This window comes from Aquarana catesbeiana, linkage group LG06, assembly GCF_042186555.1.
Source record: "Aquarana catesbeiana isolate 2022-GZ linkage group LG06, ASM4218655v1, whole genome shotgun sequence".
Lineage (NCBI taxonomy): Eukaryota > Metazoa > Chordata > Amphibia > Anura > Ranidae > Aquarana > Aquarana catesbeiana.
In genome coordinates, this window is record NC_133329.1 from 62409003 (window position 1) to 62424438 (window position 15436).

The window sequence follows — 15436 nt, forward strand, 5'->3', positions numbered from 1 at the left end:
GCAATGCTCCCAGTTTTTAACATTTAACATTGGTGTCTAAGGGAAATCTTGGTCAGCTTGACATGGCATTGCTCCCGAACCATAAGTGACAGGGACACGAAACTTGGGGAGCATCGAGCGGGGACCAAGGACTACAACATATCTGATTTTGGGGTTGGCCAGGTTGCCTAGGTAATCTACCATGTTGTAGTGCTGGGTCCCCTTAATATGCTCTCCAAGTTTCGTATCCCTGTCACTTATGGTTCGGGAGCAAGCTGATCAAGATTTCCCATAGACGCCAATGTTAAATGTTAAAAACCAGGAGCAGTGCCATGTCAAGCTAACCAGGATTCCCCATAGAGCTAGTGTATTTACATGCACTGAGAAGTGAAAAAAGGTATTGCTTCACTTTAAGTACATTTTTGTTTTACATACATGCTCTGGTCCCATTGTGTACTTAAAATTGGGGTATGCCTGTATACAGGGCTTTTTTTCAGGGGGAACTTGGTGGAACTCAGTTCCATCACCTCTGGCTCAGACGCTTTGGTGCCTGCTCACCACAATCACTTGTAAACACAGAAGTCTGGTTTCTGTGTTTACAAGTGATAGCTCTGCACTCTGTATGTAATGCAATCCTGGTATTTAATGCCCCTTTAAGACCCTCCTACTGTTTTAGTGAAATTTGACTGACCACACCCATTATTTGATGTGATTTGGAGGGTGTGTGTGTAGGGGGAGGGATTTTGTGGGGCCGTGGCTAAGTTCCAGCACCTATTGTTTGAGGAAAAAAAGTCCTGCCTGTATATACATATTTTGGACATACTTTCTGCTCTGTATACCACCAGCATAAAATGAAAATGAAACAATCCAAATTAATTTAAAGTGCAGAATTTCAGCTCTCGAACTTTTATTTCAATCATAAATAAAATGTTAATTCTTATTATTTTGTCCAGAATCCTTTACTGGCAATGACTGCCTGAAGTCTGGAACCCATGGACATTACCAAAGACTGGGTTTCTTCCTTTCTGATGCTTTGCCAGGCTCTAACTGCAGCTGTCTTCAGTTGTTCTTTGTTTGTGGGTCTTTCTGCCTTTAATTTAGCCTTCAGCAAGTGAAATACATGCCATTTCAGAATATTCCACTTCTTTTCCTTCAAAAGCTCCTGGGTTGCGTTTGCAGTGTGTTTTGGATCATTGTCCACCTGTACTGTGAAGCACCGTCCAATCAACTTTGCTGCATTTGGCTGAATCTGGGCTGACAGTATATCTCTAAACACTGCAGAATTCATCTGGCTGCTTCTGTCTTCTGTCACATCATCAATAAACACCAAAGACCCAGTGCCACTGGAAGCCATGCATGCCATCACACTGCCTCCATGATGTGACCATAGATGACGTTGTGTGCTTTGGATCATGAGCTGTTCCAAGCCACCTCCACACTTTTTTCTTCCTGTCATTCTGGTACAGAATAATCTTAGTTTCATCCGTCCAAAGAATGCTTTTTCAGAACTGGTCTGGCCTTTTCAGATTTTTTTTGGCAAAGTCTAATCTGTTTTTTCTATTCTTCTGGCTTATGAATGTTTTGCACCTTGTGGTGAACCCTTTGTATTTGCTCTTGTGAAGTCTTCTCATAAATGTAGACTTTACAGTGATACACCCACCTCCTGGAAAGTGTCTCCCACTTGTCTGTATGTTATGAATGGGTTTTTCTTTACCATAGAGAGGATCCTGCGATCAACCACCACTGTTGTCTTCCACGGACATCCAGTCCTTTTTATGTTGCTGAGCTCACCAGTACGTTCTTCTTTCCTCTGAATGTACCAAACTGTTGATTTGGCCACTCCTAGTGTTGCTGCTATCTCTCTGATGGATTTGTTTAGTTTTTGTAACCTTACAATGGCCTATTTCACTTGCATGGACAGCTCCTTTTAACACATGATGTAGGTTCACAGCAATAGATTCCAAATGCAAATACCACACTTAGAATCAACTCCAGACATTTTACCTGCTTAATTAATGAAGAAATAATGAAGGAGTAGCCCACACCTGGCCATGAAACAGCTTTTGATTCAATTGTCCAATGACTTTTGGTCCCTTGAAAAAGGGGGGTTCTTAAGAGCTGTAATTCGTAAACCCTTGCTCCAATTTTCATGTACATACCCTCAAATTAAATCTGAGAGTACGCACTTTCTGCCCATATCCATGTTATAACTATGGATTGAATATGTTTTGGTAAATACCTGAAAAAAAATAAAATTGTGCCTGTGTCCAAATACATATGGACCTAACTGTATATTGATTATGTGTACTTTGTTTTCTTCCAAAGTTTCACCCCTCCCTGTTTTGTTAATAAAACTTCAAGATTACATCCAGTCTGGCATATTTCAGAATAGAAGGGTTTAGCTGCATGTCGAGTTACACCCAGGGGGGAAATGTGTAGCGAGGAAAGAACATACATAGACCCCTTTAGAAAAAGTTCACATGTAGAACAAAAAAACAGCAAGAAATCCTTTACCTTTTTGTTGTTGAAAAATTTTCTCAATTGGCGATTTGACTGACTCATGCTTGACTGTGATTTTATACTGTTTATTATATTGATACGTATAAGTGGCGGTGATCGAGCTGATTAAAGTGTAGGTACCATCACTCTCAGGGCTCATCTCAGACACAGTATATTTATTTTCTTCATACGGCTCAAAATTGTTTTGTAGCACATCGTTTTGTTTGGTTCGACTCCATGTGACCGTAATCTTCTTTGGGTAGAAATGTAAAATCTCTGCTGTTAAAGTATAGCCATCAGGTTTCACAGTCACAGTAGGGATCCCTAAATGCAAAATATAAATTCAAACATCTTTTTAAATTGAAGACAACTGTGTTCCTGCCAACAGCTGAGAGAAGTTCAAAGGACACAAAGACCAAATAATATACACCAATATGTACTTATTTTTACCAAAGATATGTAGCAGTATAAATTTTGGCCAAAATTTACGAAGAAAAATTACTAATTTACAAAATTTTATAACAGAAACAAAGAAAAATTCATTTTTTTACTGAATTTTCAGTCTTTTTTCTTTTATAGCGCAAAAAATAAAAAACCCAACGGTGATTAAATACCACCAAAAGAAAGCTCTATTTGTGTGAAAAAAAGGACAAAAATTTCATATGGGTACACTGTTGCATGACTGAGTAATTGTCATTCAAAATGTGGGAGCACCAAAAGCTGAAAATTGGTCTGGTTAGGAAGGGGGGTTTAAGTGCCCAGTGGTCAAGTGGTTAAACACCCATTAACACTGAGCACTTGCATTTTTATATAAAGCAGTATTAAACCTAAAAGCAAACATTTATTATATTGCAGATTACAAAATCTTAGCTGTGATGGCTGCATTCGTTTTCCTTTTTAGGCTTTCTTTCTTCTATTTTCATCCGGTATACCAGCCAGTAAGTCTGTTGTTTTTCAACATAACACACTCTGCTGCAGATGTAGCAGTAGGAAATGTTGGGGCAAACCATTTACTACTGACAGGGGTGCTTAGAATGATCAGCTTTTATTTATTAATGTAAATTCTTTATCCCAAAAGAAAAAAAAAAATCTGTTGCTGTAACTGCTTGTGCACCTACAGTGTTAGCTGGAGTTTGGCTTCAAGGTGTTAGTGTATCTAAATCTGCTTGTACATCTAACACTTCCCTCTCCCCAGTTCAAAGGTGCCCCCTGTGCTCCTTCATTCAGAGTGGGGGCACTCTAATACAGAAGGTGTATTACTGGCCAGATCACCAGGTGATAACAGAGGGAAAAAGCCTGCAAAAAAGACAACTAATGCAGCCACCACATCTAATGACTGGTAAGCTGCAGTGTATTACATTTTTGGTTTTGGGTTTAATACGGCTATAAGGCAAAGTGGGGGATTGTGCAGCCTTCACTGAGTGTGAGTTTAGGCCAAAGCTACACATTAGAACTGTTATTGTAGTACTCAGTTCTTATTACTACCCGTTATCCTCTGTTCCCAATATCTATATGAAGTGTAATATCTGGAGAGTTTTTGTTAATGACAAAGAGTTGTTTATAATGGCAGGTCACTCTGTCACAAATATTAGTGCTGAAGTATTGCTGCAGATCAATGCTGTAATAAAGCAGTTGTTGAATTGACAAGTTTCCTTGGCTTTGAGTAGCCATAGAGTGAAAATTCCTGGTTTCAAGCCTGAAAGATTTAACTTTTCTAAAATGAAGTTTTAAATTGAGAACCCCATTCACTAAAGGATCTATTTATAAAACATTTGTTGCTGGAATGTCAAATGTTACCGCAAGCTGAACTACATTTCACCATATGTTTTCTACAAGATTCATTCCCGTACGATCAGCTCCATCTAGTGGTTAAAATGTGGTATTGTTTTTTGAAATGCCTCAATGAGAAACCATAGCGCATTATGGCCACTAGATGGAGCTGATGAGGAGGTAATCTATTTTGAAAACGTGGTGAAATTGAATTCAGTTTGCACAAATGTTTTATAAATAGACTGCTCATTGTAAATCTTTTCATCATTTATACCCTTGTTTCAGCCGGATACCCAGGGAAAGTACATTTACACCAGGGGAAGTACATTTACACCAGGGGAGGTACATTTACACCAAATTTTCTAGTGTTTGAAGCAATGCATTCTTGTGTTCCTAATAAATTCTATAGTAATACTTGTCACTGTGAGCTCTCCCGTCCTCTTCTCCAGAGGGGTCTCCAGAATGGGGTGTGTCACCCGGCAGATGAACTCTGATTTGTGCTCCGTTTTCAGTAACACGGATACAATGAGGGAGGCGGTACAGGTGTAAGTCTTATCAGATCCCTGTATGATCTCCAACACCGGAATCTTATATTTATAACCGGTAGACACTTCATACAGCTCCGGCTTTCCTGCTTCTCTCCGTAACCACTTCACCTCCAGATTGTCAGGGAAATACCCCCGGATCACACATCGCAGCTTGGCTTCTCTGTCGTGTACTAAAGATGGGACTTCAATGTCATCCATCACTGGACGCCAAGGAAAATCTGAAACAAGGAGTAATCAGAACACAAGACAATGAGTATAGAGTGGAGAAGAGTAATACACAGTTAAAGTGCATCCTGCCCATACTTTGGATATTAACCACTTCAACACCGGACGCTTTCATTCCCTTCCTGCCCAGGCCAATTTTCAGTTTTCAGCACTGTCACACTTTGAATGACAATTGCGCGGTCATGCAATGCTGTACCCAAATTAAATTTTTTGAATCATTTGAGACAGATAGAGCTTTCTTTTGGTGGTATTTAATTACCACTGGGTTTTTTTATTTTTTTTTTTGCTAAACAAATTAAAAAAAGGAAAGAACATTTTGAAAAAAAAAGTTTTTTCTTAGTTTGTTTCAAAATTTTGTAAATAAGGAATTTTTCTCCTTTATTGATAGGCTGCACTGATGTGCAATGATAGGCGGCACTGATAGGCTGCACTGATGGGCACTAATAGGTCGACACTGATATACAGCACTGATGGGCACTGATAGGCGGCAATGATAGGCTGGTGTGGATAAGTGTGGCGCTAAAAAAATATTATAAATGTACGTTAGTGAGCAAAGTCAAACAGAATAGCCTCTGAGAGACGGTATGCACAATAAAGTGTATTAGTGAAACTTTATCAAAATTGCGAGTGACAGCAATATATACCCTAGAGTGATGGAATAAAAACACCTAAGTGAAACATATATGAGATGTTAGCCAACACTGACAAAAACCAATGTGAATAGGATATATATAAAAAAATCTTGCGACTACTACACATCCCAATAATGGGAAGGAGTAGTACAAATAACTAAAAGTGAAACAAGAAAAAGTGAAGCAAAAAGATGAAACAATAAGATATAATAAGATATCAGATTTTTTAAGACATCCTAAGACTGTAATGTCCCCAAATGTGAAATCAAAACAAATGGTGAAAAAGCAAAATCTAAAATGTTGCAATTATAGGCTAGAAACATATGGACTGGGGCTAGAACACCAGACAAACTTTTAAGTTACTAATATAACCAGAAGTCCAGAAACCAATGGGTATACATCTGGAAACGCAGACCGAAGAAATCAGCAGTGGCCGAAAAAAGGAATGTGGAAATGGGAGTCCCCCAAATCCAAGGATGGCATCCACAAGATGGAATATCCAGCTTGTAAGTGAAAGGGATATGAAGAGGTACCCTTACCAGCAGTGATGGACTCCCAGCCGGCGGCTTGGGGGTCGAACAGGCTTGTAATGGAGCAAGGGAAACAGCTCTTTGTCCCCAATGGCAGGAGTTGATAGAAGGATAAAGGCACTCACCAACCGACACTCACTGATCTCACCGACTCTCGGCTTTGATGGTGTAGGTGAAGGGCTGTTCGCCAAAGAATGAACTCCATGCAGTGGGTGGAAATCCTCAAGGGGAAAAAAGGATCAAGAAGGGAGGCTCCCCATAGTGTAAATCAGCTTATCAAAAAGCTTTTATTTAAAATAAAATAATAAAAAATACACTCTGGCTCATAGGTAAAAGTCAGGTATATAACGGTTTTAAAAAGCGCTTAAATCAAATGGTGGCAAGACAGGCATCACAAACCCAACGCGTTTCGTCCAATAGGACTTCAACAGGGGTATAAGATATACCCCTGTTGAAGTCCTATTGGACGAAAACTGATTTACACTATGGGGAGCCTCCCTTCTTGATCCTTTTTTCCCCTTGAGGATTTCCACCCACTGCATGGAGTTCATTCTTTGGCGAACAGCCCTTCACCTACACCATCAAAGCCGAGAGTCGGTGAGATCAGTGAGTGTCGGTTGGTGAGTGCCTTTATCCTTCTATCAACTCCTGCCATTGGGGACAAAGAGCTGTTTCCCTTGCTCCATTACAAGCCTGTTCGACCCCCAAGCCGCCGGCTGGGAGTCCATCACTACTGGTAAGGGTACCTCTTCATATCCCTTTCACTTACAAGCTGGATATTCCATCTTGTGGATGCCATCCTTGGATTTGGGGGACTCCCATTTCCACATTCCTTTTTTCGGCCACTGCTGATTTCTTCGGTCTGCGTTTCCAGATGTATACCCATTGGTTTCTGGACTTCTGGTTATATTAGTAACTTAAAAGTTTATGTCTGGTGTTCTAGCCCCAGTCCATATGTTTCTAGCCTATAATTGCAACATTTTAGATTTTGCTTTTTCACCATTTGTTTTGATTTCACATTTGGGGACATTACAGTCTTAGGATGTCTTAAAAAATCTGATATCTTATTATATCTTATTGTTTCATCTTTTTGCTTCACTTTTTCTTGTTTCACTTTTAGTTATTTGTACTACTCCTTCCCATTATTGGGATGTGTAGTAGTCGCAAGATTTTTTTATATATATCCTATTCACATTGGTTTTTGTCAGTGTTGGCTAACATCTCATATATGTTTCACTTAGGTGTTTTTATTCCATCGCTCTAGGGTATATATTGCTGTCACTCGCAATTTTGATAAAGTTTCACTAATACACTTTATTGTGCATACCGTCTCTCAGAGGCTATTCTGTTTGACTTTGCTCACTAACGTACATTTATAATATTTTTTTAGCGCCACACTTATCCACACCATACTTTCATCACAATTTGTCTGATTGTTGTGTTGGCAGCTCTTTCTTTGTTTTGGTTGGCGCACTATTATTATTTTTGGTTTTTTGTGGCAATGATAGGCTGCACTGATGGGCACTAATAGGTGACACTGATATACAGCACTCATGGGCACTGATAGGCGGCACTGATATGCAGCACTGATGGGCACTAATAGGCAGCACTGATATACAGCTCTGATGGACACTGATATGCAGCACTGATGGGCACTGATAGGCAGCACTGATGGGCACTAATAGGTGACACTGATATACAGCACTGATGGGCACTGATAGGCAGCACTGATATACAGCTCTGATGGACACTGATATGCAGCACTGATGGGCACTGATAGGCAGCACTAATGGGCACTAATAGGTGGCACTGATATACAGCTCTGATGGGCACTGATAGGCAGCACTGATATGCAGCTCTAATGGGCGGCACTGATATACAGCACTGATAGGCGGCACTAATATACAGCTCTGATGGGCACTGATAGGTGGCACTGATATGCAGCACTGATAGGCGGCACTGATATGCAGCACTGCACGTACAGGGCCAAATTTATGCTGACATTTCAAAAAGTTAGCCAAAATTACCATTTTCAGTACAAGTATCAATATTTAAGCTACAAACATGTAGCTGGTGGGATTAGCTATGTGCCTTAGATATAACAAAAGGCAAAAAAACATATTTCTCCTATTACATGAAAGTCAGGTTCACATAACCCAGCTGTGAAAACAGGTACAAGCGGGCGCAAATGCCTATTGCATTACCTCCAAAAATGTTTACTGTAAAATCATAAAATGGTAATATACTCACAAAAGCAGAAAACAAATCAAGCTAGACAATAGCAACAATCCAGTTGACACATCATGGAAAGGGTGATGGGTGCTCCCGCCCACTTTTTTGCAGGGAGGATGCATCATCGATGTGCAAACATAAATGGTGTTATATTGTTTGGTTGGGATAGCTCTGAGGAAGGAGGGTCTGTTCACCGAAACACGTAAGCTTCTCCATTGTGTGGTGTCGGTGGGGTAGACCATCTCACTTGCTGGATTGCTGCTATTGTCTAGCTTTATTTTTTCGTGCTTTTGTTAGCATATTACCATTTAATAATTTTTTTAAATTTTTTTTTTTGCCACTTCGGCGAAATTTATTTTAAGAGAAGTCGTATCAACTTTGAAAATCAAAATTTTTCCCGTCTCTTTTTTTTTCACATCATTGTGGCTAATATATTGTTTATTTTTATTTAATCCTAAATTTCATAGTTAAAAGTAAAGCACAATTTTCCTCCAAGCGAGCAGATCATATAGAGACCACATATAGATATACAATCTTTTAGTAATATCCCCAAGCCTTTAAAACCTCCATTTTCCCCTCATACCCCCCCCCCCCATCCCTCCATTCCCCTCCACCCTCCTCTTATCCCATACGCACACCACCCATTCCACCTCATATTCTTACATCTATGCAACCCATTCATGCTCGAGCCATAACTTCCATATGTTTTTATATTTCATTAGAGTGCCTCTTTTTCTATACCAATATTCCTCTTTCGTAATCAAGTCCTTGACCTCTTTTCTCCATTCTCCTACTGTTGGGGGTTCTTTTGCCTGCCACTTTCGTGCTATAATTTTCCTTGCCTGAAACAGGCATCTTATAATGGCGGTCTGGGTGTCCCTCAGCATGTCATTTTCCTCCAGCAAACTCAACAGACAGATTCTGCCCTCCATTTCTAATGAGGACCCAAATATTGCATTGATTTCCTCCACTAGTTTTTCCCAATATCTGTATAACTTGGGGCATCGCCAAAACATATGCACGAGGTCTCCTTTTTCCTCTCCGCACCGCTGACATTTCGCATCCTGCCTCTTCCCAAACCTAAATAATTTCTCTGGTGTGTAATAGAGTCTGTAGATCAAAAATAAATAAGAGACTCCCTGTGACGGTGATAGAGATATCCTTGGCCCCAATGCCAAAATAAATTTCCATTGTTCCTCCGTTATTGTGCCAACCTCTTCCTCCAATTTAGCTCTCTTCCTGGGCTCCACCCCCCCTTCTCGCCCCGCCTCATTTATACTTTTGTACATTTGTGAGATCAGCCCTTTAGACCCCTTAGTATTTACCAGATTCCTTAGCAAGGGCATTTCGCTCCACTCTATCATCTTGCCACTGAATTGTACCTCAAGGGCGTGCCTTACTTGCAAGTAGCTAAAAAATAATCTGTTGGGTACTGCAAATTCCTCTTTTATCTCTTGAAACGTTTTCAACCTTCCTGCCCTGTACAGTTGCACCAAACAATGAATACCCCTCCTATCCCATTCTTCTATTCTCCCCATCACCCTGAACTCCTTCAGATTTTTATTGTTTCATATCAGGGAAAACTCGGAGTACCCTGTATATCCCAGTACCCGCCTTTACCGACTTCCAGCATTTAATCATTAGCTGAGTTGTTGGGCAGCTATATCCAAAAAGTTCAGCCTCCACTGCCTTCACCTCTGTATCATGACTGCTATTGTACAACCATACACTCTTTCTTCCTACCCTTTCTTCCGCCAGATTGCTGCCTCTCATAAACTGGATTTGGGCTGCCAGAAAGTAACTCCAGGGGTCCGGTAGCGCCAGGCCTCCCTCCTCTCTCGACCGCCGCAGTGCTCTCAAACCAATTCTTACCACTCCATTCTTCCAAATTAATTCCCTAAACAAACTATCCAGCCTCCCAAACCAGTGCTTCGGGATCCAGACAGGAGAATTGTGTAACACAAACAAAATTTGCGGCATCCATATCATTTTAATAAGATTGCATCTGCCGGCGACCGAGAGAGGAAGGCTGCCCCACACCCGGCTCTTTTGTTTTAACTTTACCATTAATGCTACCACATTACCAGTTATATACTGCCCTGGGTCTTTGGTTATGTTTACCCCCAAGTATCTCATTTGATTTACGATTTTTAGGGTATTCACCTGTCCTGGGAGCGGGTTAACCAGGGGGTCTATCGGTAAGAGAACCGATTTTTCCCAGTTGATTCTTAAACCCGAGAAGCGCCCGAATTCTTTAATCAGTTTCATAGCCCCTAGCAGGGAAGCTTGTGTATCTTCCAGGAACAGCAGAATGTCATCCGCATACATTGCGACTTTCTCCTCTACGCCCTTTCTTTTAAAACCCTGCACTTCTTGTGACATTCTTAGGGAGACCGCCAGAGGTTCCAGTGCAAGGGCGAAGAGCAGGGGTGACAGTGGGCACCCCTGTCTCGTCCCCCTCCCTAGCTGAAACCACCCGGAGCACTCACCGTTAACCCTAACCCTGGCTCTCGGTTTGTCATATAAAAGACTCAACCAGTTCACAAAATTAGGACCAAATTTGAACTCTGCCAGTACTTTCCACAAATAATGCCACTCAAGGCAATCAAATGCCTTGACCGCATCTAGTGATAGTATAGCTCTATTCCCTTCTTTCTCCGTAGGTACTTGTATATTACTGTACAATCTTCTAATATTCATACTCACCGATCTATCCGGTATAAAACCGGTTTGGTCTGGGTGGATTACTTTCGCAATTATCTTTTTTAACCTGTTTGCTAGGGTTTTTGCCAGAATCTTAATATCTGTGCATAGAAGTGAGATAGGTCTATATGAGGCTACATCTAACGGGTTCTTCCCTTCCTTTAACAATAGTGGCTTCTGTCATAGACATAGGCAATCTACCCTCCACAACGGCTCCGTTCAAAACTTCCAGTAATTTTGGCAGCAAGACATCCCCGTATCTCTTATAAGTTTCTATGGGCAAACAGTCCGGTCCTGGCGATTTTTGATTCGCCATTTCCTTTACCACTCCCTGCAACTCCACCAGTGTCAATGGAGCTTCCAGAGCATCTCTTTCCTCACTGGATAACGGGGTTATTTTCAATTTCTCAAAGAACTCCCACATCTCCCCCTCTACATCCGACTGTGGGGCCCCATATAGACCTTCATAGTAGTCTTTAAACACTTCCACTATATCAGGGGTAGTTCTAATGGTGTTCCCGTCCTTATCCCATATTTCTGCTATAGTGGATGAGGGGCCATTTGCCCTAGCTAAGCTTATCAATTCGCTAAGTATTTCTGTTTTGAATGGTGGAGGAATATACACACTTGCAATAACACAATCCCGCCCCTCAATATTACAGTAGAGAAAAACATATCGACCGTACTTATCCAGTTTACTCTGTCTGCAGGAGAAAACCAACCCAGTATTTATCAGCACACTCACTCCCCTTGAATACGAGGTATGAGTTGAGTGATACTGCTCTTGATAGTTCCTGTTCCTCAGAGTATTCACTGTATCTTTATCTAGGTGGGTCTCCTGGAGACAGAGTATCCTGACATCCCTTGTTCTGGCCATAGAAAAAATAGCTTGTTTCTTACATACATCTTTCACCCCCCTTACATTCCAAGAACATATCTTCATATATTTAGATTTACCTAAATTCACCCTCTTATCTATTTTAGTGCCTACCATTCACCTATTCCTGTGTCTTGACTCAACATAATATTCTATTCCCAAAATTTTTGTGATTAATAATTGAAATCTTAGTGCTTTTACTTTTTGTGCTTCTTCGCACCTATTTCTGTGTCTTAACTCAGCATAGTATTCTATTCCCAAAGCTTTCGAAATTAATAATTGAAATCTTAGTGTTTTCACTTTTTGTGCTTCTACCATACTTCCTACTTCACACCACTCTACCCTCTTACTCCCTTCCCTCCCCCCATACCGCCATATACCCATCTCCCTCCCCCATCCCTCCCAACCCCCCTCCCTCCCCCATCCCATCCCCCCCCTCCTCCCTCCCTCCCCCCGCCCCATCCCCCCCTCCCCCCTCCCCCACCAGCCCAACCTTGGGCCCATCCCTCCGAGCTTCTAAAGTGACCGTGTTAACCCACAAACCGTGGATACACCTCCTTCCCCCTTTTGCATTGCAACCCGAACCTATATATATACAAGGGGGATTACCCCCAACATAACCAAATGTGTAAAGGATTTTTATCCACTACCTCCCTATTCCCACCCCTCTACAAGTGTAACCATGAAAAAAGGGGGAGGGAAGAGAACCGAGAAAAATGTCAAAAAGCTTTTTTTTTTTTTTTTTTTAAAAAAGAGAAAAAGAAAAGTCACATCCCCAAATATACATCTGCTCGCTGGGCAAAATGCCCCAGATTTTGTCCTCCACCTCCCCCTCTCTCTCCTTCTAAGGCCTTTCTCCCGACCGAGATCTTCCCTCATTCTTCTCCAGCCATGAGAACACTTCCGGGGGGGCATTAAAAAACTGTACCTCCCCATTTGTTGTTACCCGTAAACGGGCTGGGTATAACAGCGCATAGCCTATTTTATGCTGCTGTAGACTCCGCTTGCACTCCGCAAATTTTGCCCTCTGTCTCTGCAGCTCAGGGGAGAAATCTGGATACAGGGATATTCTTGCACCATTATACAGAATATTCTTCATCTCCCTTGCTTTCTGAAGAATAGTAATTTTGTCTCTAAAAAACAGAATTTTAACTATAAGATGCCTTGGCTGTCCCCCTAAAGATGGAATCCTAGGTGCGATTCTAGTCGCTCATTCAACAGCGAACAGGTTGGAAAATGCGTCTTTGCCAAACATATCCCTGAACCATCCCTCCATGAATTCTGCCGGATTGTTGCCCTCGCTTCTTTCGGGGAGACCCAGAACCCTCACGTTCTTCCTGCGTGCCCTGTTCTCATATTCATCCATTTTTCTTAGGCATGAATCTAGTTGTACCTTCATCTTTTTAATCTCTTGTTTCAGTGGATTCACATCGTCTTCCACCTGACTGAGTCTCTCCTCAAGAACTGTGGTCCGAGCACATACCTCCTGTGTATCCCTTTTAAGCGTAGCTAAATCGTCTCTGATGCCTCTGAGCTGATCCGCTAAATCCGACAGCGCGGTCTTACAGGCATTGGTTGCTAGGAGAATTTCCTTTAGAGATGGTTCCTGCTCTGGTGTCCCCTTGTCCTCTATTATTTCATTGCCCAGACCGCTCTCCCTACCTAAGTGCATCTGCGACGCTGGAATGGTGACTGTAGGTGCGCAAACTTGGGCTGGGCCTTGACTTTTCCTTCTAACAGAATGATTGGCCTGCGCACCTTGGTGTTGCACACCCCCCATCTGGCTACTTTTTTTAGGTGTACAATTTGGTGTATGAGCAAAGCGTTCCAGCTTTGCTGCCGCCCCCTGACTGGCTTTATCCTTGGGGCCGCGCAAATTGTGCGCCCCAGATCCTTCTTGTGCTGCGGTCTCCTCTGACCCCTTTTTTTTGGTCATCCTGTCCTCCCTCACCCCTTGGGTCTTAGAGAACAAAAAAAAAAAATTATACAGTCCTGCTATATTTTCCCCCCGAGTGGTTTGAGATTCTGTTTAATAGACCCACAGGAGCACCGCTTTTCAAAAAAAAAAAAAAAATATAGCCTGCAGTGGAGCGTTTAGCCAATAAATTTGCACCTCTCCTCGCAGCCACCTTTCCAGCCCCCAATATCCTCCTCCCCACTCTTCACCAATAGGAGCTCACCAAGGGGTGCCTTCGGGAGAAGTTTCCAGAAAGTCTCATCCAGGGGGCTATTCAATCAAGCATTCCCAGGGCACATAGAGCATAGCATAAAGCGTACCTGTGCAGTCTTCCTTACCCCCACCGTTCAGTCAGCTGTTCTACTCAGCAGCGTCCTCCAGCTGCTCCCTGCTTGTTTTAAGCAGGCGCTCTGAAGAGGAATCCTATAGGGCATCCATGTAGCGAACACCGAGGCGCCGGTCGAATCTTTCGATATGCCGCTCCGCAAAAGACTCCTTATCTCCTCGGGATCAGGCCGTCACAGGCATGGAAGTGTCGCTCCGGCGTTCATGCTTCCAGCGTGGACATAGAGAGGAGCAGCTTGGTCCGGGTCAGCAACGCCCTCCCCTTCCCCTCAACCTCCGGTCACGCCCACCATCTCCCAGCCACAGAAACCTGACATTTAATGATTTTACAATCAACGATTTTGGAGGTAATGTACTAGGCATTGGCACCCTCTTGTACATGTTTTCACAGCTTTCGGAAGATTGCCCTGTCTGAGGAGGGCTGCATCGCTGAAATAATTACGAGCCACAGTCCCTGGGTGAAGTTCCTTGGTCTGTGCGGTGTGCGCTGGATGGTCTTTTTACTTTCTGCTGTAAAGCGGAGCTGTGAGGAGATTTAAGAGGGAATGCCGGGGTACTGATGTGGGGGGGACTCTGGTGACCACAGAACACCTTCCACACAGTCCGCCCCCCCCCACGCTCGAGCCAGCCCATGACAATATTTTATAGGCAGCCGCTGCTTGTAACAGACATTTATGAACAGTTTGTAAATTGGACAGTTTTTACAAACCATCCATAAATTTAGGGGTGGTTGGCAACAAAGATACTAATGGAGGCTTCAACACTGGAATGGAGGTATGATAGGAGACACAGGCTGCTGTACAGTATACCTGTAGCACCCTGATGTCTAGGCAGGGTTGCTCCCAAATTTATCTGCCAGGTGTATTTGCCTCAGCCAATTGTTAGGGATCAATTGAGTTGACCCTAAGTCTGGATTTGCTGCACTTCTCTCTTCTGCCGCTACGTGGTCAGGTACCTGGTGACTAGGGATGAGCCGAACATCCCCCTGTTCGGTTCGCACCAGAACATGCGAACAGGAAAAAAGTTCGCTCGAACACGCGAACACCGTTAAAGTCTATGGGACACGAACATGAATAATCAAAAGTGCTAATTTTAAAGGCTTATATGCAAGTTATTGTCATAAAAAGTGTTTGGGGACC

General features: G+C 42.5%; 1 protein-coding gene across 2 annotated transcripts in view; it reads right to left on the reverse strand.

The window, feature by feature from the left end:
• Nucleotides 1-15436, reverse strand: part of LOC141148554 (uncharacterized) — a 456462-nt gene that overhangs the window by 22686 nt on the left and 418340 nt on the right. For both annotated transcript variants that reach the window (XM_073636103.1, XM_073636104.1), the window contains 2 exons: nucleotides 4664-5014; nucleotides 2494-2802 (listed from right to left, as the gene is read on the reverse strand). In XM_073636103.1, coding sequence (XP_073492204.1) covers nucleotides 2494-2802; nucleotides 4664-5014 — 660 coding nt within the window. The remainder of the gene's footprint in view (nucleotides 1-2493; nucleotides 2803-4663; nucleotides 5015-15436) is intronic.